The 22,156-nt window shown below is 41.1% G+C and overlaps 2 protein-coding genes across 2 annotated transcripts in view; one reads left to right on the top strand and one right to left on the bottom strand.

The window, feature by feature from the left end:
* The window catches only part of LOC127533710 (terminal uridylyltransferase 4-like), a 34,750-nt gene extending 26,966 nt beyond the window's left edge, over nucleotides 1-7,784 (bottom strand). The window contains 5 exon segments of the mRNA XM_051947454.1: nucleotides 840-1,017; nucleotides 1,130-1,246; nucleotides 4,310-4,461; nucleotides 4,547-5,102; nucleotides 7,637-7,784. Of these exon segments, the coding sequence (XP_051803414.1) occupies nucleotides 840-1,017; nucleotides 1,130-1,246; nucleotides 4,310-4,461; nucleotides 4,547-5,102; nucleotides 7,637-7,639 (1,006 nt within the window). The 5' untranslated portion in view covers nucleotides 7,640-7,784.
* On the top strand, nucleotides 7,700-21,934 carry LOC110971114 (glutathione peroxidase 7-like). The gene is made up of 4 exons (XM_051946887.1): nucleotides 7,700-7,835; nucleotides 15,938-16,224; nucleotides 19,283-19,544; nucleotides 20,686-21,934. Exons 2-4 carry the CDS (start codon nucleotides 16,093-16,095, stop codon nucleotides 20,847-20,849), a joined length of 558 nt encoding a protein of 185 aa, XP_051802847.1. The 5' UTR covers nucleotides 7,700-7,835; nucleotides 15,938-16,092; the 3' UTR covers nucleotides 20,850-21,934.
* The last annotated feature ends 222 nt before the right edge of the window (nucleotides 21,935-22,156 follow it).

Consider the following 22,156-nt stretch of genomic DNA (forward strand, 5'->3'; position numbering starts at 1 on the left):
GAGGAGTGGGCCAAAATACCTGTTGACAGCTGCAGAACGCTCATTGACAAATACAGAAATCGTTTAATTGCAGTGATTGCCTCAAAAGGTTGTGCAACAAAATATTAAGTTATGGGTACCATCATTTTTGTCCCGCCCTATTTCATTAGTTTGTTTTTTTAAATAATTATGTTAATCAACAATTCAAAAGTGATGGCTGATTTTGATTATTTAATTTTCAATAAATTTTTATTTATTGTTACTTTTGTGAGTTTCAAGTGATTTCAGTGAGAATTGTGGGTTTTTCCTTCTTTAACTGAGGGGTACCAACAATTTTGTCCACGTGTGTATATATGCGTGTGTGTGTGTGTGTGTGTGTGTGTGTGTGTGTGTGTGTGTGTGTGTGTGTGTGTGTGTGTGTGTGTGTGTGTGTGTGTGTGTGTGTGTGTGTGTGTGTGTGTGTGTGTAGTGATGCAGAATAATTCACACTCAGAAAGATGTCCAACTTGTGACCAGCTGCTCCTGATAATGAAAGGCACTAAAACCTGGAAGTCAACAAGGATCTATTTTAACAGGACTTGAAATGTAAATGTTTATCATGAATTTGCCTCTTTTTACACTACTTGGTGAAAACAATAAGCCAGTTCTCAGCCTCAAACTCAGACAGCAAATTGTTTTTTGTCCTGTCCATGGTCTCATTGAGTGGCAAAGTAATATTCGCTGCAGAGGCCAACACATCAGACTTCTATGCTGTTCTTCCTTTGTGCTTACTGAACTACAGCTACGTTCAGCAACTACTCCTACTACTCTTGGACTACTACAACACAATGGAAACACTAAGTGACATCACAGCATACAACCTGAGAGATGCCTCTGTATGATCCCCTCCATCCTGATGACCATAGCCTTTCGAACCTCAAAGTCCTCTTCTGAGATCCCATGCTGTCTCGCTGTTTCTACAACGGCCGCATCCACGGCTTTCAGCTGGGCAGCAGAAGGGGGCGGCAGGGCACGCAGCTCATTTTCCTCCTGTTTCTCCTATTACATTACAACCACAACGTGTCAAATAATGAGTGGAAACCATTACTTCATGGCTGTTCAGGACAGCACTAACCAATCAAGCTGTGGATTAAATTTAAAATTCCCATACCATTATGTTCTTCTTGTGTCTCTTTTCCTTGATGTGTTTGTGTGCTCCTTGAATGTTCTCAATGTGTACAGAACAGAGCTTGCATAAGTATTGGTAGTTTGGATACTCAGGTGACTGCTGCAAAAACAAAAAGAGAGAGGAAAAGGCAGTCAGTTTATGTTCACTCAGTTTTTCACTTGGAAATTTGGGGACCTGTCATTTTTGCCCTCCAGGCAATCAGAATTACAACAACTAACACCACCTTCCCATATTAGGCAAAAACAAACCCCTTGTATGTGAAAAATATAGAATTGTGATGATTCCAAAGGATAGAAAGATGAAACGAAGTGAAATGGAAATTTCCATTTTCATCATAATGTAGCAAATAAGCCAGACTTCTGCAGAGCATTAGTATTCACTTCATTTTGTCTTCTAGAAAACAGCGCTTCAATTGTGTAGGCTCCAAAAAATACAATACAAAAACCAACGACACACTCAAATTATTTTAAGTGAAACTGGAGGTTTTTGGCTGGTCAATGCCATTTAAAAAAAAAAAAAAAAACTATTTTTGAATCAATCCATTAAAGTGAAAAAGCAGCGATCTGATGGTTTTCTAACCTGAACTTTCCGACTTTTCTATGGCGGCTGTTTTACCAGTCCAGCCTGAGTGAAGCTGAAAGCACATAAACTCTAATCTGAAGCATTCATTACTTGTAATTATTTACGTGGCAGTCCACACTTGTCACAAACAAGCTAAAATGATTATTTTTTCCTTATTCAGTACAGAACTGCGTCTTACAGAATGGGCCCTCAGATGCATCTAGATTGTAAGTGTCTCTTGTGTGACAATTTTTTCAAGAACATACTACATTTCATTTTAATTTTTTTTAGCAATTCTAAATTAAATATTTAAAATATAAAAGTGGCAAAATAACAAAACACAGTTTTGTAGCCAATTCTTGGCTAAGCTTTTTAGCAAACAAGACGGTGATCTGGTGTGATCTAAATATTCCCTCAGTCATTACTTGATACAACTAGAAAAGCACTCAGATAGCGTAGTACTCTTCCAAGGCTGTTCATTCCTCCATATGGCATTGTCGGATATGCAGCACATTTTTTTTAGAAATGCAGCATTTGTTTATTAGTTACTGATTATCAGAAATCGTTGCAACATAGCATGTGGTCATTTAATAGAGATGTGTTATGCATGTGTGTGTTATGTACAGGTACCGAATACGTAGTGACCGGTGGGAATTGATGGGACTCAGAAACGCCCCCCACAATTTAATCAACTGTTCCTTGTATCATTTCAGATAAGTCCCGATAAGTCCACAATGATGGATTTGTAGTAGGATCGCAATCATGTGATCGTCAGCAGGCCGCTGATGTAGTGTCCACTTGTTGTCATAGTTACAGTAACACCATGCCGCAAAAATACAAAAATCTTTAACAAATCCATGGATCCAGACTATAAGCTGCATCACTGCCAAAATCTAGGCACTTGGTTCTTGTGTCATTTCTGACCCTCCCTAAAAATTTTATTGGTCCATTTTTGAGTAATGTTGCTAACAGACAGACAGACAAACAAACCAACGCCGATCTTCACATATCTCCATTGCATTCCTTGGTGAAGTAATAATTGGGTATCTGGTTAGATGAAAAGTTATCTTCTAAATGTCATTTTGAGGAACTGACTATGAAAGCCAGGTTTCTTTCTTCAAAATAAACATCGCCTTTTGTAGCAGTAGATGCTGATTATATGGGAAACATTTTGACTTGTGCTTGACTATTCTGATATGAGGCTTACAAGCGTGTCGCTGCCCATACCCTCAAGCTATTCAATACTGCCTATCACAGCTCTCTTAGATTAAATACAGGTGACAGTTTCAGAACCACCACTCGAAGGAAACAACATTATCCTTTTTAATATTGGCTGTATTAAATGCAATCTTAAATAAACCACCGTGCTACTTATTACTTTAAGGCTGAGAAACATGGGCTACCAGTGTCATTCACAAGAAAAGTCGGAAATATATGAAAAGCATAAAGAAACTTTCCCTCTTCAGTGGACAAAAGTGAAGACATCACTTTAAATATCAAACTCTTTCCAAACATCATTCTGAAATTTGAAGCTAAACTATCAGAGTGAAGTAACAATAAGGCTTCTTTAGGTTTCAAACCCTCACAGTGTAGTTGGGCTTCAGTTGTTTAATTGGAGCATGTTCTGTAGATCAAACTTCTGGTATGGTATATTTATTGAACTATTTCACAGTCAAGCTCTAGTATACATCACCTGTAGATGTTCACTTACCCTTTCAAAACCAGCCACTGACAACTATTTAAATCAGTTAATCTGTAACTAAGAAAGGAATTTTTTTAACCCTTTAAGCTTCAGTCACTTCCAGCCGTTTTCAGTACAAAAAAAATCGCTAATATTCTATTTTTAAATTAAAAAAATTACGAAAAATACAGGGAATATTGGACAGGCATCGCGATGTGCATTTCCTTGAAAACGACCGATTCGGGGATTTTATACCGACTTCAGGACATGTTTTGGACAAAATAGTTTACTGGCTTGTGTCATCTGATGTAAAAGGTTGGATTATGGCCGTTTTTTGTGGAATCTTTTTTTTGTGTGTAATAATAAACCCGGAAATGTGAGTCTCGCTGTGTGCGTTGAAGCCGTGTATAGAGAACGGATGGATGAATATTCGTTTTTGTCGGACAAATGTGTTTTTCTCACCCGCTGTGGTAATCGCATCTGAAAGTGGTTTATACCGGCGGATTCATGAGAATCTAAGCTTTCCATCGGCGTATAGTGTTTGTATAATCGTGTTTGCAGCCATCGGACATTCTTGAAATTCCTATGCAAATTAGTAGGTGTACCGCCGGCGGTACACTGAAGCTTAAAGGGTTAACAGATTAATTGTTCTACCTAAACAATAACATGATAAGTTCCCAAAGCTTGTGGTGACATCTTCAACGGTCATGGCCAGAAAACAGCGTGCTCAACACTTCAAAACCAAGAGTGTGTTCAGCTTACAAAGTGTAAAAAAATCGAGATGGTAGTGAATGTTCAGGAAAGGCCACTGTTTACCTCGTACATCTAACTAAGCGTGGAAATTAATATCTAAGGTCGTCTGATAGACATTCAGTCACAAACAATGCCAGACATCAGGCAGAAATGAACCGTTTCCTTACTTTCAACAGTCGGTGGATGTAGTCTCTGTAGAGGCGTTCCTCTGCCTGTCGGAGGCCCAGCTGTTGCTCTGTAAGGGGTCCTTCCTCCACAGTGGGCCTCAACACTGTGCCCTCTTCAACAGGCTGATGCATCAATGCGGCAGCTTTCACCACTAACATAAACAAAGCAGTTCACTGGAGATGCATTTGTTAAAGAAGCCCTAATCATCTGAGAAAAAAAACACATTTGTAACTCACCATGGGACTTTTCCTTTGCTAGGGCTCCAGTGGAGCTCTTGGCCTGCTCTGTGAGGCCTTTCTCAGGTGTACTAGGCACTACAGGAGAGCTGGGCTCTCTGTTCGCTACAGGGCTGCTGTCTGCAGAAAGAGACGCCCTGGAATCAGGAACCTGTGCCACCAGCTGCTGTTGAGAGCCTGCCACTCTTCCTTTGCCTCTCTCACCAGAACTCGTTCTTCCAGTCAGCCGAGTCAGCCTGGAGGTTCGTCCTCTCCTCTTGTCCTGGGAGTTTTCTGCAGAAGTCTTGCCGGGCCCACGGCTAAGCAGGCTGCCTATGTTGTGTTCATCCTTTGCAGCAGTGAGGTTTTCTTTGCTACGGGGTGCAGACTTGTTACGCTCTCTCTGAACAGAAGTCTCTTTATTCGACTTCTCGCTGGACCAAGCTTTGGCTCCTCTGGGCTGAGATTGTTTGACTGATTTTACTGGACTTATGGACTCGTCCATCCCTCCTGTCCTGCTGCTCTTGTCCCTGGTCAAGTCAACAGCACACTGAAGATGACCAGGGAGGCAGACCACCTGAAATTTAGACAGAAAGAAATCATAGCTTTTAGTCTAACTATTAAAATTACAGAGCAAAGAATACTGTGATCATATTTTGGATGTAACCTACGAGGCTCTCCAACAGTAGCATAAAGACAGTTATCTACTAATAGAGAGAAATCTCCAGCAGTCAAAAGAAGATGAAGTTTTAATCGCTGTGTGAATCATCATACAAATTGCCTTGATGTCACTTTTGAATTTTTTTTATAAAGATTTAAAAGCGGCCTGCAGGGGACCCCACAGTCAAGAGGCCAAGGAGAATAATACATGGGTACAAATGTCTTCATCAGTGAGTTCCTGGTTTGACTCCACCATGTGAAAATAGATAAGCAAATTACAAAGGGCATTCTTTACTAGCATGTTGTGCCAAACTTTAATTCAAAAAGAAGAAGAGGTGTAGGTGTCATTTCTAACTGATTTTGAGTTTTCTACTTGAACAAAATTGTGTGCTTTGAATTTTTAGGGGGCTGATTATATTCTGTTGGAAGCAGAACATGGAGAAGTTTTCACTTCCACAACACAGCAAAGTGCTTAAATCAACAAGTTCACTAAATCAGACTCAAATATTTTGGTGTGAAATCAATGAAAGCCTCAGTGACAGATGTTTTCTCAATTAGAGCACAAAAAAATCCCACGTGATGTGTAATCCCTACCTATTTGAAATTTCTAAAGAACTTTGCCAGTTGGTTGCACAACAGCAGAAAGCATTGTCACGGTAAATGGTCTGTATTTATATAGCACTTTTACTATACCTGCAAGGTACCCAAAGCGCTTTACATGATACGTCACATTCACCCATTCACACACTGATGGCGGAAGGGGTTAGGTGTCTTGCTCAGGGACACCTCGACATGAGCACGATGGGCCGAGGATCGAACCGGCAACCGTCTAGTTACAAGACGGACACTCTACCCACTGAGCCATGCCGCCCCACAGTACTTCAGTTTTATGAGGCTAATGCTGCAGTTAACAATGATTTTAATTACTGATTAACACTTGGACCATTTCCTAAATGAATAACTTTGTCAATATGTTTTCAAGAAACTAAAATGGCATTATATCATACTTATGGTTGTCTTCAAATGGGAATCTGAAGAACTTCATTAATCCCTGCAGGGAAATGGTCTCGTACCAGATTGCAGAAGTCACAAATTTTACAACTTCAGGAGAAAGATGAGGAATTGCTTAATCTGATGGCAACAGCAGGTCAGGGTCCTGTCACCTCCGGCAGGGCAGCCTACAAATGGAGTGAAAGTGGAAGGAGTCTTGTCCCGTGTGACGTAACTGGAGTCCCCGGAGACCATGAAGACTACACAGGTTACATGGAACGATGATGACTGGGGTATGTAGTTTAGAACCTAACACTTAAGTATGATAGCGACAGAAACATTGCTTCACGGGAATGAGACCAGGATGGCATCACCTGTTGTCAAAAAGCAAACCACCTGCCTCTTTTTATAATGCAACCACAGAGCTGCTGAGCAACAGCGGCGCTGTTGAATAAGGCAGTAGTCTATAAACAGCATGTCCAGGGATAGCATAGATGCTACAAGTCTCGTTCTGGCCCATCAGCAGTCCAAAACCAAAATATATTTTCAGACAATTTTCAATTATATAAAGCAGACAAAACCAGCAGCAGTAGAATTTTTTAGCAAAATAATCTGCAACAAATTCAACTAATTATCTGTTCATGAACAAATCGTATTACTGGCTATTCATTTTCAAACGCTTTTCCCTTCACCATCACTGTAAACTTAATGTTTTGCATTCAAGACTGTTGGATAGAGTAAATCTGAATATTCTGTATATTTCGGATAAGGATTTCAGAATATGTGTGATTGGTTTTAATTTTATACACACCTACAATTATTGTGTTTGATGTTTAGCATTTGTCAGATTACACATATTGTTACTTTTTCTAAAGTGGACTGTAAACGAAAGAAATTCATTTTAAATATAAAGGGACTTTGGTTCTGGTGCCACTTTGTGGTCTTGAGCAACATTCTGCAAACTGCATTATCTGATTTGGTCCACATCAAAAGTTTTTGCAGATCAACACTAAAAGATAGATTCAAAGGAAAAATCTCTGAAAATTCAACTCTTGTAAAATATAAACAAAGGCCTTTCATTAAAGTGTTGTGTTGCAGTTTGTGTTGTTCAAACATTTGAACACTCAGATTTTCATTTCTACTGTCAAATTATAGGTTTCAAATACACGACATTGCTCTCCTTGACTACTAGCAGTCTGCAGCCCTGAAAATACCCGATCGGCGGTAGTCTATTCTGTGCAGAGCTTTCCCCGTGCATCTCCCCTCCACAGCCGGTGTTAGGGATGATTTAATCAGGTACTGGCAGGTTAGGGGTCGCAGACATCATTAGTTATGGCTACCGTCTTGTTCAGGTAGTTCAGGGGAAAGAGACTTGGACTTACATCGTTCACTAAACTTCCAAAACAGAAAAGAAAAGTAGTGGGGTGTGGGCACAATTGTTATCGACTCAAAAATGCTCACCATTAAAACCAAAATGTGTTTCCTGTGTTATGGGGAGGGCTCTCGTTGACTTCCTGGGGACTCTTTGCTGAGCCGAGGCTGCTGTTTGCCGTCTCCGTCCGCTAACTACCGTTAGCTGCAGTGCCCGGTCGTCCGGCTGAGCTGCTAGCTCTGGAGCTACGAGAAATAAATAATACTGGCACTCAGCTGCCACATATCAGTAAGTCATTAGAAGAGAACAGAAACACTTGGAGCATTGCAACACACAAGAGCACGGACTAACTTACTTTCGAGCACCAAGGTTGATTACGGATTATTGTCTAGCTGTCTCCATGATTCTGCTCTACATAATGTTTTTCAAATCCCACGGCCCTGGTAAAAACAGCAACCATTGACGCCATGTTAATACACTACCCCGCTGCATTGTGGGAGTGCCTGTGATGATGAAGAGGGGCGTGTAACGTGCTGCGTTCAGGAACGGCTCGGAAACTCTACAGCGGCGGTGTCAATTTGATTATAGTTCAGGAGCCACGTTCAGCCCAATTTGATCTTAACTGGGCCCTACAAATAACCACAAGTCGTATTTTTCCTTTGTTTTACTGCCAAAATGTTCACATTTAAGGAATTTTGTTTTTACAAAGCATCATGAACGACCTGAAATTTCTTAAGAAAATTAAATTCAATTTCAGCAGCACTATGCCTCAGTTTTAGCCTAGCCGTGCTAGACCCAGGTCTGAAGACGCAAGGGTCTAGGAACTCTTGACAGGGAGGGAGGCGGGCAAAAAGGTTGTCTTTCAAATCACTCTGCAGCAATTGGGTAGGTATACAACCAATCAGCGCAACGAATAGGCTTGACGTAGTTCCGAGAGCCCCGGAAATCAGAGGATGCGGGAGTTCGGTGAAGCCTTATTTATCTTTCATATCTTATCCTTTGTTTATCTTTCAAGTTGAATTTTAGCTTCAAATCTTTAAGGGCTGTGACCAAAGCCGAGTCGAAAGATAACTGTGTATTGTGCGCAGTCATCTTCTTGTCTATCCTTGTTTCTATGGCTGTTTCCGGTTGTTTCTGTCAGAATCGTCGCGCCTCTGTCACTGTTGCCAACTCCTCAGTAAGGAAAGTCGCTGTTGGCTGTCTTAAAAGTCGCTAGAAGTCGCTAAATGACGTCATCGCCTAATTAGCATATTTCCCAGTTTGCATGTAATTGTAATCAGTGTTGTAGGAGAGAGGAATAACATTGTGGAAGAGACCAAAAAGTGATTATAAAACACCCAAAATATGTTTTTGTACTAGAGGCTAAATGCTGTGGTTTATTTTAGCATGACAATGAAGAACCATTTGCGTTTATATTAGGGATGGGAATTTCGACTAATTTCCGAACCGACTAGTCGCCAATAAAATTAGCGACTAGTCGGTTCGGAAAACTTGCAATTTAACCCTTTAAGCACCAAAGTGGCAATATTGCGACAAGCAACATTGCTGAACATAATAAGCCATAGCTTCAAATATACTGCCTCGTGTGCCTCATGTACTGTACACCAGGAGATGGCGGACATCTGGAACTTCAATCTGAGCATCAGTTGTGGGCGTGTTTTCATTCAAAGTTTTGGAGTTTAGAGTTTGAAAACCGAGGAGACGAGACTCGCCGTCGGAGCGTATCAGAGCGCAAGACGGCACATTTTAGAGTGAGAAAACTCACCATACCGAGAGGTCTGGTCAACGCTGACAAAGTACTTTGTCAAGTAATGGCTTACTCATATTCTGAAGAGGAATATTCACCCTCTGATGAAGATGTTCAGTCGTCCACTGAGACAGAAAATGCGGCTGCGTCTGTGCGTAACGGCAGCGGGTCGGTGCGCCATGACAGTCCACGAGCAGCACATACTGGAGCCGATGCTTTGCTTCGGGGTGGCAGGAAGGGACGTGGCGGGTGTAGCTGGAGTGGTCAAAACACCGCTAATGATGAAGGGGATAGCGGGGGTTGAAAAAAGAGACAAGCATATGCTACTGGCAGGATCAACCAGGTAGCCCAGACAGGACGAGCGTGCGGCCATGCAGCGTAGAGCTGCATGGCAGCGCCCGGTCGGGGGGCGGGGCAGGCACACTAGCGTTTAACCGACTAGTAAAATACTAAACGTTTAATAAATGAGTCGGCGGTTAAACGATTAAACGACTAGTCCGCACATCCCTAGTTTATATGGCTCCGTAAGTCTGGATGGGATCTGTAGTGACTGCGCATGCGCGATTCATCTGTCGTCTGGCCGCGGAGTGATGTGGCTCTCCCCCTCCCCTCACTGGGACTGCTGCGGGGTTACTGGACTGACAGCCTGTGCTCTGGGAGGGGGAGAAGCTCACAGCAGCACCTGACCTGCTGCTTGTTGAAAACAGTAACTACAGAATGAGCCGAGTTTTCCTGTCAGAGTCTCCAAAACAGTAGAAAAAGTCGCTAGATTTGTCGCTAGTCGCTTTTGACAAAAAAAAATCGCTAGGAGCTTTGAAAAGTCGCTAGATTTAGCGAGAAAGTCGCTAAGTTGGCAACACTGGCCTCTGTTGTCACTTAGTTACGCCCGCCTTCTGACTCTACACGTCATGGTGATTCGTCGGCCAGTTTTAGGAGCATCCAACTTCTAGGCTTACCGAGGGTAACTAGACCGACCCTGGCAGAGAATTAAATTAGTTGCCGTGGGTTGTGTAGCGCGGCAAGGCTACCTCAGTTTGTCATTTCACATTACAACTTAAAGATCAGAGTGTCTACAAAGGCACAAAGCATGTAGTCACAGGCATGTGTAATTGAATGATATAGTGTTTCAATTTGTGATCAAAATGACAAAAATCAAATATAAAAAGACAAAAAACAACAAAAACAAGATGGAAAAAGGGCACACAAAAGGACAAAAACAAGAAACAAAATTACAAAAATGAGACAACACGAAACAAAACAAAAAAAGAGAAAAAAATGAGACAAAGAAGTTACAAATCGACCATAACATGGACAAATAACACAAACTAGACAAAAAAGACAAAAACAAGAAACAAAACGACAAAAGTCAGACAACAAAAAAGCATCAAAAACAAGACAAATATTAGAAAAATTAGACAAAAAACAAACACAAGTGAGACAAGAAACACAACACAAACAAAAATGATGCTCAACACGATGAATAAAGCAAAACCAAAATGACAAAAACAAGACCAATTATTGCCAAAATGAGATACAAAATGACAAAAGAACAGTGATCAAAAAGTTTATGATCAAAACAACTTGTCATGATATAGAAATTATTTTAAATTTATAGTTTTACAATTTGCATTTAATGTCTTCTCTGTAATTTTTTCACTTAACAAAGTCTTCCCATGGGCCGTATTCAACCCTCCGGGGGGCTGGTTTTGGCCCTCGGACCGAATGTTTGACACCCCTGCTCTACAATCACGACAGTAATCAATCGTTCTTTCTTTCTTTCTTTCTTTCTTACTCTTACTGACATGAATACCATGTTAACAATATTACCAAGCCTATCAAACATGGTGTGATGAGAAATAGAGCAAAAGAATTACAGTTCTGAATATATTTTTTTTAAACAAACAAAAACGACAACTAGAATATAGCAAAAAAAATAAGGAAAAAATGCAATTTAATTGTTGTTTAGCTCTTTGAAGTTTGGAATGGACAAGTTGAATTTCTGCAGTTTTTCTGGATTTGTCACATTTTTAGAGGAAGTACATGTCTCTCGTTACCACACGTGTCATGGAGCGATTCTTCGTAGGCAGCCATGACATACTGTAGTCACTGAGTCTGTATTTGGTCAGAGTCTGTCTCTGTACTTTCTATCTCTGTCAAGTAAGGAATATTCTATCAATTCTGCAGTCACAGTTTAATTAGCCTAGCTTAGCTAGACTTTGTATTCCCGTTATAAGGGATATACGGGAATACGGTCTAGCCCTCCTCCATTGACACGTTTTGACAGGTTGTCAAGCTCCGAGCAGATCAGACCGAACCAATCAGAGCACCAGAGGCGGGAGTTAACGATGCGTCATCTTCAGGGCCGAGATTACCCATCTAACACCTGTGCACCTCCCGCATACAAACGAAATGGCGACCGCAACAGAGCGAGGTTTCTCTCGTGTGCTTTCCTCTGTTTTGCACGGGCTGAATTTGTCCTTAAAACTGGTTGCCATAACTGTTTGGACTACTTCTTCTTCTTCTTTTAATTCCGGCAGGCTGTACGATAGAATGCGTAATGCTGCCCTCCACTGTTGAAAGGGAGAGCTTAGATTTTCCTCAGGACCCCTGTACGGCGAAGGAAGCTGTTAAAACTACAAAATATCATGGCGGAAAGGCAGTTGTTAGGTCGCTTAGTGATTGCGTCACACATGCGTTACGCTGATTGGCTCTCTCCAATTCAAGCTGTGATCGGTAGTCCCGCCTCTGGGCTAGATTTGGTTCAATGGAGCAGTTCCAGACTGACTTTATGTGTATTTGTAATACACAATATAAAGGCTGTCTGGTCCCCAGGCAACAGTTTAATATCTCTGGAGCAGCCATCCTCTTTCAGTCTAATGTTCCTCCCTCATTTTTCAGAACAATCTCAAGGCCTACATGTTTTCAATGGATTTTGTTGCTCTTAATGGTTTTAAAATTTTAATATTTTATATTTCCATCACTTTGTTTTAAAATGCATCTTACAGGTATTTTCTTGTCCAGACTTTTGCACATATTTTTATGGCTGACTATCTGATAGCATGTACAGCACAATTCATACTACAGTTCTATAGTTTTACAATTTCAGTTAGCAGACGCTTTTGTCCAAAGCGAAAGTAGATAAAACACAAGCAAGGATCTTGTCAGGACAAAATACCCTGGATAAGTGCTATAAAACAAGTTCAAGTTTGATAATAGGACTGTGATACCTGAAGATGTAATAGGATTTTTAAAATATATTTTGCTGTCTGTCACATGCAAAGGTGTTCAGTGAAGAACTGTTTAATTGCTCTCCTCTTAAAGACTGAGAGAGACTCTACAGATGGAACAGAGTTTGGTAACTTGTTCCACCACCAGGAAACCATAGAGGAAAGGAGTTTATCTATCAACCGGACCTGTTGTGGTGGTTGGATCAGCAGCTTTTTGTTGGCCAAGTGTAGTGAGCAGGAGGGAGAGTAGACCTGAATGAAAGAGTTCAGGTAGGAGGAGGCATTCATTGTAGTTTTGTAGACAAGTGTCAGAGTTTTGAATCTTATGCAGACATCAACTGGAAGTCAGTGAAGTGATCTGAACAGTGGGGTGACGAGCTGTTTTTGGCAGGTTGAATTCTGGATCATCTGCAGAGGTTTGACCGTGCATGCAGGGAGGCCTGCCAGTAATGAGCTGCAGTAGTGATACTACGTGATAATACGAGAACCTGTATGAAGAGTTGTGCTGTATGTTCATACAGGAAGGATCTGATTTGTTGTGGAGGGCGAATAGACACGACCAAGCAACAAAGGCCACATGAGCCTTAAAGGTTAGTTGGTCACTGATCATGACACCCAAGTTTCTGGCAGACTTGGACTCTCCAGAACTCAGAACATTCCCCTTGTTGTCTTTGAATCATTTCTGTGTAGCTTTAGTGGTAAGCTTTGGGTGATTGTCTTGTTGGAATACAAATCTTCTTTTTTAAGTCACTGTTCTCTTAAAGACTGCATCAGGTTGTTCTGAAGGATTTCACATACATGTTGTGGCATTTGGTTTATCCGCTACCTTTACAACTTCCAGCATCTGCTGCTGAGAAGCATCCCCACATCATGATGATGCCATGCCTATGTATCATGGTGCCAAACATAGTGGCTAGTTTGACGGCCAAAAGCTCTGTTTTGGTCTTATTAGACCAAAGAATCTTCTTCTGGTTGAATTCAGAGTCTCCCACATGACTTCTGGTGAACTCTAGCAGAGATTTATATAACATTTCTTTCAACAGTGGGTTTGTCTTTGCCACTCCCTCATTAAGTTTTGATGGGCGAAGAACCTCGGCAACAGGCGTATGCGCTTTATCTCCCATCTCAGCTGCTGAAGCTTTTACCTCCTTCAGAAGAGTCATAGGTGTCTTGGTGGCCACTCTCACTAGTCTCTGTCTAGCATGGCCGCTCATTTTTTGAGGGCTGTCTACTCTAAGCAGATTTACCCATGTGCTACGTCTGTTCATTCCATTTCTGAATGATGGATTTAACTGGATTCCAAAGGAAATACAGTGTTCTTTGTCTTCATGGTGTAGTTCTATCCTGGAGTACTGATTCACCGGTGATTGGACCTACCAGCTACAGGGGCTGTATACTGCAAACATGGGTGCACCTAAATCAGGGGAGTCACTTTAAAGGCTGGGCTGCACTGTGTGTGTGCTTAGTGGTGGACTCTTTCGCCTTTCAGCTAGAAGAACCCTGATTCACATGCCAGCTTTCCTGGTATCTTTCAGCATGGAGTTTCCATGTCTTCCTTGTGCATGCATGGGTTTTCTCCAGGTCCTATGGCTTCCTCCCACAGTCCAAAAAACATACTGAGGTTAATTAGTAATTCTAAGGCTGAATCCCAAACCGCCCCCTACACACTACCCCTCCGTTTGCGCGTTCCCGCGGAGGGTCCTCCATATTAAGGGCCGTCCCAAACCGCGTAGTGCGGAGGGAGAGTGTTCAGCCCTTAAATAGCGAGTCTGCATTGATGCTCACTCTGGACAACTTTTTCAGGAAGTGCAACATCGAAATGGAGGAGGAAACAACTTATCGACGTAAGTTCCACATGCGTCCATTATTTCTCCCACGCCTTTATCACTGACAGAACATCACAAAAAGAGTGGTGTAAAAAGATAACTCAAAAGAAACAAATCTTCTTCTCTGCTGACGTTTGATTTAATTGTGCACCCCCTGACACCTTAAAATTTGAATACAACTGACAGAATTCATTTATTCATTCATTTGTTGGATTTGAAATGCCAGATAATAGGATTGGAAAACATGTGAGTGAAAAAAAGTGGGACGCTTTTGTCTTCTGGAAGCAGCAGCGATCCTTGTTAGTTGCAACCTGTGCCACAGCGCTACAGCCATGCACAGTAGGCGTCTTTGTGTTACCATGGCAATGACGTCTTCCGTTTTCCGGTGAGGCGACAGGGCATCCCATTCCTGACGATCGTATTTATACCCTCCCCCTTCAATAATAGGTGCCCTCCACAGGTACGAGTGTGACTTCTTTTGGAGTGACACTCGGTAGTGTAGGGGGAGTGTGTAGGGGGCGGTTTGGGATTCAGCCTAAATTGTCTGTAGGTGTGAATGTGAGTGTGATTGTTTGTCTCGATATGTCGCTCTGTGATAGACAAGTGACCTGTCCAGGGTGTCTCCTGTCTACACCCTAAGTCAGCTGGGATAGACTCCAGCCCGCCCATGACCTTAATGAGGATTAAGCAGTGTAGATAATGCAGTGGCAGTTCTAGATCAACTTTACTGGAGGGGCCAAGGTGGGGTCAGTGTTTAATCACAGGGACACATGAAAAAATGACAACAATGATATTTAAGCACTAAAAGCTTTTATTTTACTTTATATTCAAATAAAAAAGCATTCTGTTTTATTTATTTATTTTAAATGCATCAGCTGAAACAATGAGGTCATTAGGGCCAGTGTTGAAATGTGGAACATCAAGAATATTTGAAATCAGTCACATGTAACAAAAGTGGTTTGGTTTCCTGACGTTCAAAATCCGAGAACTACAGGAACAGGATAGAGCGGTGATGCTGTCTGGAAAACTGGTCCTCAAATACACTAAATAGGTGATTGCATAAATGTTCACACCCTTTAAAGTCCATCCATCTATCCATTGTCTCAGTGGTGGTTCTACACAGAGGCCTACAGAGGCCAGTGCCCCTGTCCAAATGATGCTGGCCCCTGTGCCGAGTATAGAATCCAGACGGGCCAAGGCCTTGGATCTTATACAATTTATATTTTATATTAACTGGTGTTACTTTGTGGTAATCTGTTTCCACTTTGTCATGAAAGAACCCTCTTTGAGATTTGTGTTTTTCACAAAAATCCAAAGTGAATTGACAAATGTTCAATGCTGAAAGGTAATAAAAGGGACACATTTCCAAGCAGGTGAATGTTTTTATAGCTTCTGCATTTCTACATGTATGTATGTGTGTTTCGATTGATTGATTGATTGATTGATTGATTGATTGATTGATTGATTGATTGATTGATTGATTGATTGATTGATTGATTGATGGATTGATTGATTGATTGATGGATTGATGGATTGATTGATTGGCCCATCCATGACTGCAACATGAATTTTTCGGGTTTTATTTTGTAGGTGGCGGCCCATTCCGGAAGTGTTGTCCTCGGTGTGTGTGTGTAACTTCACAGCTGACTCGGACCCCAGACGGTGGTGTGTTCACTGGCCTTACAGACGCTACAGGATTTGGAGAAGTTTCTTCCAGTTGTTACGTTGGCAGTTTGGCTGGAAAGATGCTTCTTGCGGCGCTCACCGTGTTGCTGACTTTGCTGAGCCTCACTGAGAGCAAACAGAAAGACTTTTACACTTTTAAAGTGGTGAACAGCAGGGGGAAGCTGGTCTCCCTGGAGAAATACCGGGGTTCGGTAAGTCCCGCTCTGAACTCCTCATTATTCCACCGTGTGTCGGTGATGTTCAGTGTCTTCGCTGCGAGCACTCTCTCCTCATGACAGCCGGTTGCATGAATGGACGTGGTTGGGGAATGTTTCCTTTTCTTTCTTTCACTTCTCCCTCTTAACGCTGTGTTGTAGATGTGACTAACATAATAGCTGCGGATCAGTGGGGCTGCTGGCTGTCCCGTCTTGTAGCCCCGCTAGTCTACGTGGCAGGAGGCCTGCAGAGCTGCAGGAGCTCCATGCTTCTCATTCAAACCAGGTACGGAGCACAAATCCAGATTAACTGTAATCGGAGTGCAAAAGCTTACGATTCTATCTGCGGAGTTATTTATTTATTACTTTTTTTTTTTTTGTCATTAAAGAAAAGCATAATTTTTATCATTATTTTTTCGGGGGTGGGGTAGGGGTGCACTTACTGCTTCTGAAAGCAGCTCTGGATCTGTGTGTATTAAATCATTACCATTATCATTATGTGTATTAAAAAGCCTGACTCTTTTTTTAATTCTATAATGGGAAGATAATCATACATAGTTTAAACTTAATTTTTACACCAACAAACAAATAATTTCAATTAAGAACTTCAAATTATGCTCACTTAAACAATTTTAAAAGATTGCAAATTTACTCTAAAACATATACAAATCTCCTTCACAGAAGTTTCTGAGTTTTACCATACCAATTACTCAAGGAATTTAAAACACTTCTTTATTAATATTAAGTTTGATATTCTCTTAATGGCATCGCCATTTTCTGAAATCTGGTCCTTCAGTTGGTTCCGTTGCTCAGGATTCAAGGAGATTCCCTTTTTTTCCAGCTTCATGGAAATGGAAAACTCAACAGCGAATGCGGCTGACTGTTGAGTTTTCCATTCAGGATTTAGAATAATGCACAGATCTCCATGATACCACCTCAGATACATCCCACTTGCAGTTGCTCCATCCTGACTCCAGATGTCACTAGAGAATAGGATCATCAAACTGAATGAGGGGAAATTCTATCAAAGAACGCATGTGCGGACTTTTGCAGTAAAACACTGCTTTGAATGTGAGCTGAAGCATGTAGCCACAACACATATTAACCTGCGCTAGCATGTTTCAGAAGCATGTGGACTTTTCTTTTTGGCTCCAGAAAACGGTTAACCCCTCATCCAAGAGACTGAGAATCTACATAGACATGCTGCATGAACATACTCACCTATTTCTCTGTTGTGGACCTGGTCTGTGTAGCTCTGCAAATCATTGATTGGGCAGCTATTTGTTTTGAAAGGAAACTGAACTTTTTCTTTTTTTTTTTTTTTTTGAGTGAATCGCAGTTTAAAAGGTTCTGTTTTTGTTTGAGATGTAATGTCACAAATGATGAAAAATATTAATCAGTGTTTTTCAGAGTCCAAGGTGACAAGTATCTTATTTTGTCCGCAACCCAAAGATATGCAGTCAGTAGGGAGGAAAGTAACCAGAAAATACTTACATTTATTTAATCTGAAGTATCAATACAGTTACTTAAAATAATCGCGTTATGAGTAAATATTCTGTCAGAAAGTCTACGTAATACTTTAAAGTCAACAATATGTTACAGCATTTTGTTTTGGAGGAAAAAAGAAAAATAATTCAGTTAGTAATAATTTCACAGCTATAAAATCACACCATGGGCTTTGTTGATCAAGAATGCTTGGAAAAATGTCATATTTTGACTTTTGCTTGATCACAATTCTAAATTAATATCAAGTGTAACACCAGAAATGCAGCAATGTTCCAGCCATTTTAGTCACAGTACTATCAGGTGACCTCCTGAGTGAATGTGTCCTGCTCAGCAACCCTCTGAAAACAGTGACTGGTTGCATTTTAATACCAGATATAGCCTGGGCCCAGTACTGGAACATCAAGGGCTAAGTAAAAGTACTCAAGAATTTACAATAAAACTTGCTTATTAACACATAGTGTCAAAAGTACTCATTTCATCCCTTCCACTAGTTCAAACCACCCCCTGTGGGCTGGCATATAAGATTTATTCACTTTTTAATGCAACTGCTAACTTGTCACAAACCTCAGGAAACACAGCAGGAGGCCCCACTAAGAAGTCCCAAAGTGGTTATAAACTACAGGTTTAATGTTTAATAATGTGCTGTATTTTTCATGGTTATCTTTGTGTAAAATATTCAACTGTAAAGAAGCCAATCCCTGCCGCGGTCACATGTAATGAGGTGAAAATATTTTCCTCTGAAATTTAGTGAACTGAAAACACAACATTGTACCGTATGGAAATGCGTATTACCAAAGAAATACACCTGGAGAAGTAAGTACAGTCATGTGCAATATCATGTGAATGTTAAAGGATTCAATATTGTACCACAATACAGTAACTGCATCAGTTCTAAGTTGTAGTGTATTTGCTCTGATGTCAGACTAGAAATTGTTTAGATTTACTGTATTGTAAATACCGACCCCACAGTAGGAACTCAATGCAACTGAAGTCAGCACACCTTTCATTACTGAGATTTAAAAAATGTATTTTTTAATGTCACACTACCACAGAAACTCAGGTTTCCACTGATTACCCCTACACCAAGCTGGAAGCACTTGTCCATGTGTTTTTAGAGGTATACTATGCAAGTAGGGCACTCTCCATAGCATCATTTTGACACACAGTTACTGCAGGTCTGATAAGTGGTGCTATGGCTCATTCAGTACCTCCTGATTTCTGCTGCAACTGTCACCACTGATCTTCCAGGATCCTTCTCCAACTCTGTAAAGTCTCGCAGTGAAAAACTGTGAGTTCTGTTCCTCACAGCTCATTCTGTAACAATGCTCACACAAATAGATAATTGGAAATCATAGGCTCACTCCCTTTAGTTTCACTGATCACAACTTTTTTTCCTTCTGTATCAGTGATCACAGGTGTGTTCTGTTTGTTATATTGAGTTTCTACTTTGGGGCCTGTATTTTCAACATACTCCTTCTGATGTATGTTTTTTAATGTTCATGAGAGGACCGGTATTGTAGTGTTTTACAGTGAGTTTCTCTGGCTTTAGGTGTCCTTGGTGGTAAATGTAGCCAGTGAATGCGGCTTTACTGAGGAACACTACAACGACCTGCAGCAGCTGCAGCGGGACTTTGGCCCATATCACTTCAACGTGCTGGCTTTCCCCTGCAACCAGTTTGGGCAGCAGGAGCCCGGCAGCGACAAGGAGATTGACAGCTTTGTACGCAGAGTCTACGGAGTCTCCTTCCCTTTGTTCAGCAAAATTGCTGTCATAGGAACAGGGGCCAACAACGTCTACAAGCACCTTATTGGTGAGTATGATGCAAAGTTTAGAGCTGCACGAACAATCATTTTCATTATCGAATAATCTGCCAATTATTTCCAGTCATTACCTAGATTGTCAACAAAATGTCTGAAAATAGTTAAACATGGATTATTTCCCACAGACAAAAAAGACATCTGCAGCTATCTTGTTTTAAAACGGTGAGGAAGAGATTATCTCTGCAGCACTGTCCGTGCTTGTGTCCAAGATTCCATCCATTTATCCGTTATCTATACACCGCTTTATCTTAATTAGGGTCGTAGGGGGCTGGAGTCTATCCCAGCTGACTTAGGGTGAAGGCAGGGGACACCCTGGACAGGTCACCAGTCTGTCACAGGGCTCCATATACAGACAAACAATCACACTTGCATTCACACCTATGGGCACTTTAGAATAATCATTTAACCTCAGCATATTTTTGAACTGTGGGAGGAAGCCGGAGAACCTGGAGAAAACCCATGCATGCACAGAGAGAATATGCAAACTCCATGCAGAAAGATCCCGGGAAAGCTGACATGTGCACCAGGGATCTTCTAGCTGCAAGGCAAAAGTGCTAACCACCACGCCACTGTGTCCAGGATGACATATGCAAAATAAGAAAAGCACTCAGAGAGCATAGTACTCCACCAAGGCTGCTCAGTCGTGTCAGTTCCGAAGCTTAAATCCCGATAAGTCCACAGCGGTAGTAGGATCGCAATCTTGTGATCGTCAGCAGGCAGCTGACGTAGTGTTCACTTGTCATAGTTACGATGCTGTGATGCAGATACAGAAATATGATGATATGATACAGAACTCTTTAACAAATCCGTGTATTCAGACTATAAGCCGCATCACTGCCAAAATCGAATCACTTGGTCCTTGTGTCATTTCTGACCTTCCCTGAAAATTTCATCCAAATCCATTAGTCCACTCAAATCCACATTTTGAGTAATGTTGCGAACGGACAGACAGACAAGCGTACACCGATCGTCACATAACTCCTTAGCACAGTAGTAAACGCTACCATGGGGATGCTAAAGTGTCACAGATGCCGTCATGTGTCTTCCAGTAGAAGTTTCCTGCAATAGAGAAGACAGATTGGAGGAAAAATTGTACTCTTTAACTTAACTTTTGTCTCTTATGTTTAACAGAGTCATCTGGAAAGGAACCTGATTGGAATTTCTGGAAGTATCTAATTGATGTAAACGGTAAAGTGGTGGATGCTTGGGGACCGACAGTCTCTGTTAAAGAAATCCGACCAAAAATAGCTGAAATGGTGCGACAGATCATCTTGAAGAAGAAAGAAGAGCTGTAACCCCTAGTCTAAAAATCATTTGCTCCTCACTATTTTGCAGTTTTCGTACATTACCCAAATGGATAAACAGAACATATTTATGTCGTTTGTAGAAGTTGACTTTGCCAGAAAAGCTGTGCAGTTCACATAATGAAAGCACATTCTTTTGCTTTCTGAAAGCACTGATGATGTTTCCACTATGATTTTACATTCAGTGTCAGGTTTTGTGTCATTTGTGTGGCATTTAAAGCTACATTTAAATCCTGTTTTCAAATGTTTCAGTCATGTTCATTATGTGTGTGGGTTTTTTTTAATTCAAACTGATATGTGGAATAAACTTGACACATTGACTGTTGTATCTTATAGATATTTTCAGAACAAAAATACTTTGTGACTCACCTTCTTGAGAAATCCTCATTCTTTGATGTATTAAGTCACCCCTTACTGCTCCTTGAGGTTAACCCTTTAAAGGCATTAGAGGAGATTTAATTTCCTACGACTTTGGACGTAGCATGCGCATGCGCACATACAACCTCTCCCTCACCCCCTCTAACCTCCCCCCTCTTAACATTTACAAAGAAACGCCCCCCTCCAGAAATTTGCGTAGGACTCGTGAAGTTGTCTTTTACGGCTGGGTCCCCCTGGATCTTTATCTGCCATTATGTAAAAAAAGATGAGCAAAACAAGTCGTCAGCTAACTATGAAGCTATACCAAAGCAACACATACACAAAACACGTAAGTCCAAGGCGTACGTAATCTACGTAACTAGGCCTGAGCTGGAAGATTTTTGATTGACAGGAAAGGGAGCAAACCAAACGCCTCGGTCCGAGCGCATTGATTGGCTGATGTTTTTCAGGTCCTGCCATGTCCACAGTTATTTTTTAAAATTTTTATTCTTTTAGAAACCATACATACAAGTTCACTAAAGGTCAGTATATTCATTTTATGTGAATCAGACAAATTAAACAAAAAAAAATCCTCCATTACATCCTTTAATTGAAATCCCACTGTGTATCATTTATAAGCACTACATAATGTATGTTATAACTCATCTGTGGACAAATCGCCCTTCAAGGGGCAAATAATAAAGTTGAGTTGACAACGATCAACGGGCAGCTTCGTTGTTACATTTTGAGCAACGGAAGTTTGGATATGTTATATTGGCTAAGACAGGAATAAGATGCAGTAACTGTGTATAATATTTGTGCCATTAGATGTTTAGACTACTGATGTACTCGGAGGAGTTTCAATCAAAATCACCTGGACTTCTCTTGTAGGTTGTTGAAGACGTTTCACTTCTGATCCAAGAGGTTTCTTCAGTTCTCAG

Source organism: Acanthochromis polyacanthus, chromosome 4 (assembly GCF_021347895.1).
Source record: "Acanthochromis polyacanthus isolate Apoly-LR-REF ecotype Palm Island chromosome 4, KAUST_Apoly_ChrSc, whole genome shotgun sequence".
NCBI classification, from domain to species: domain Eukaryota; kingdom Metazoa; phylum Chordata; class Actinopteri; family Pomacentridae; genus Acanthochromis; species Acanthochromis polyacanthus.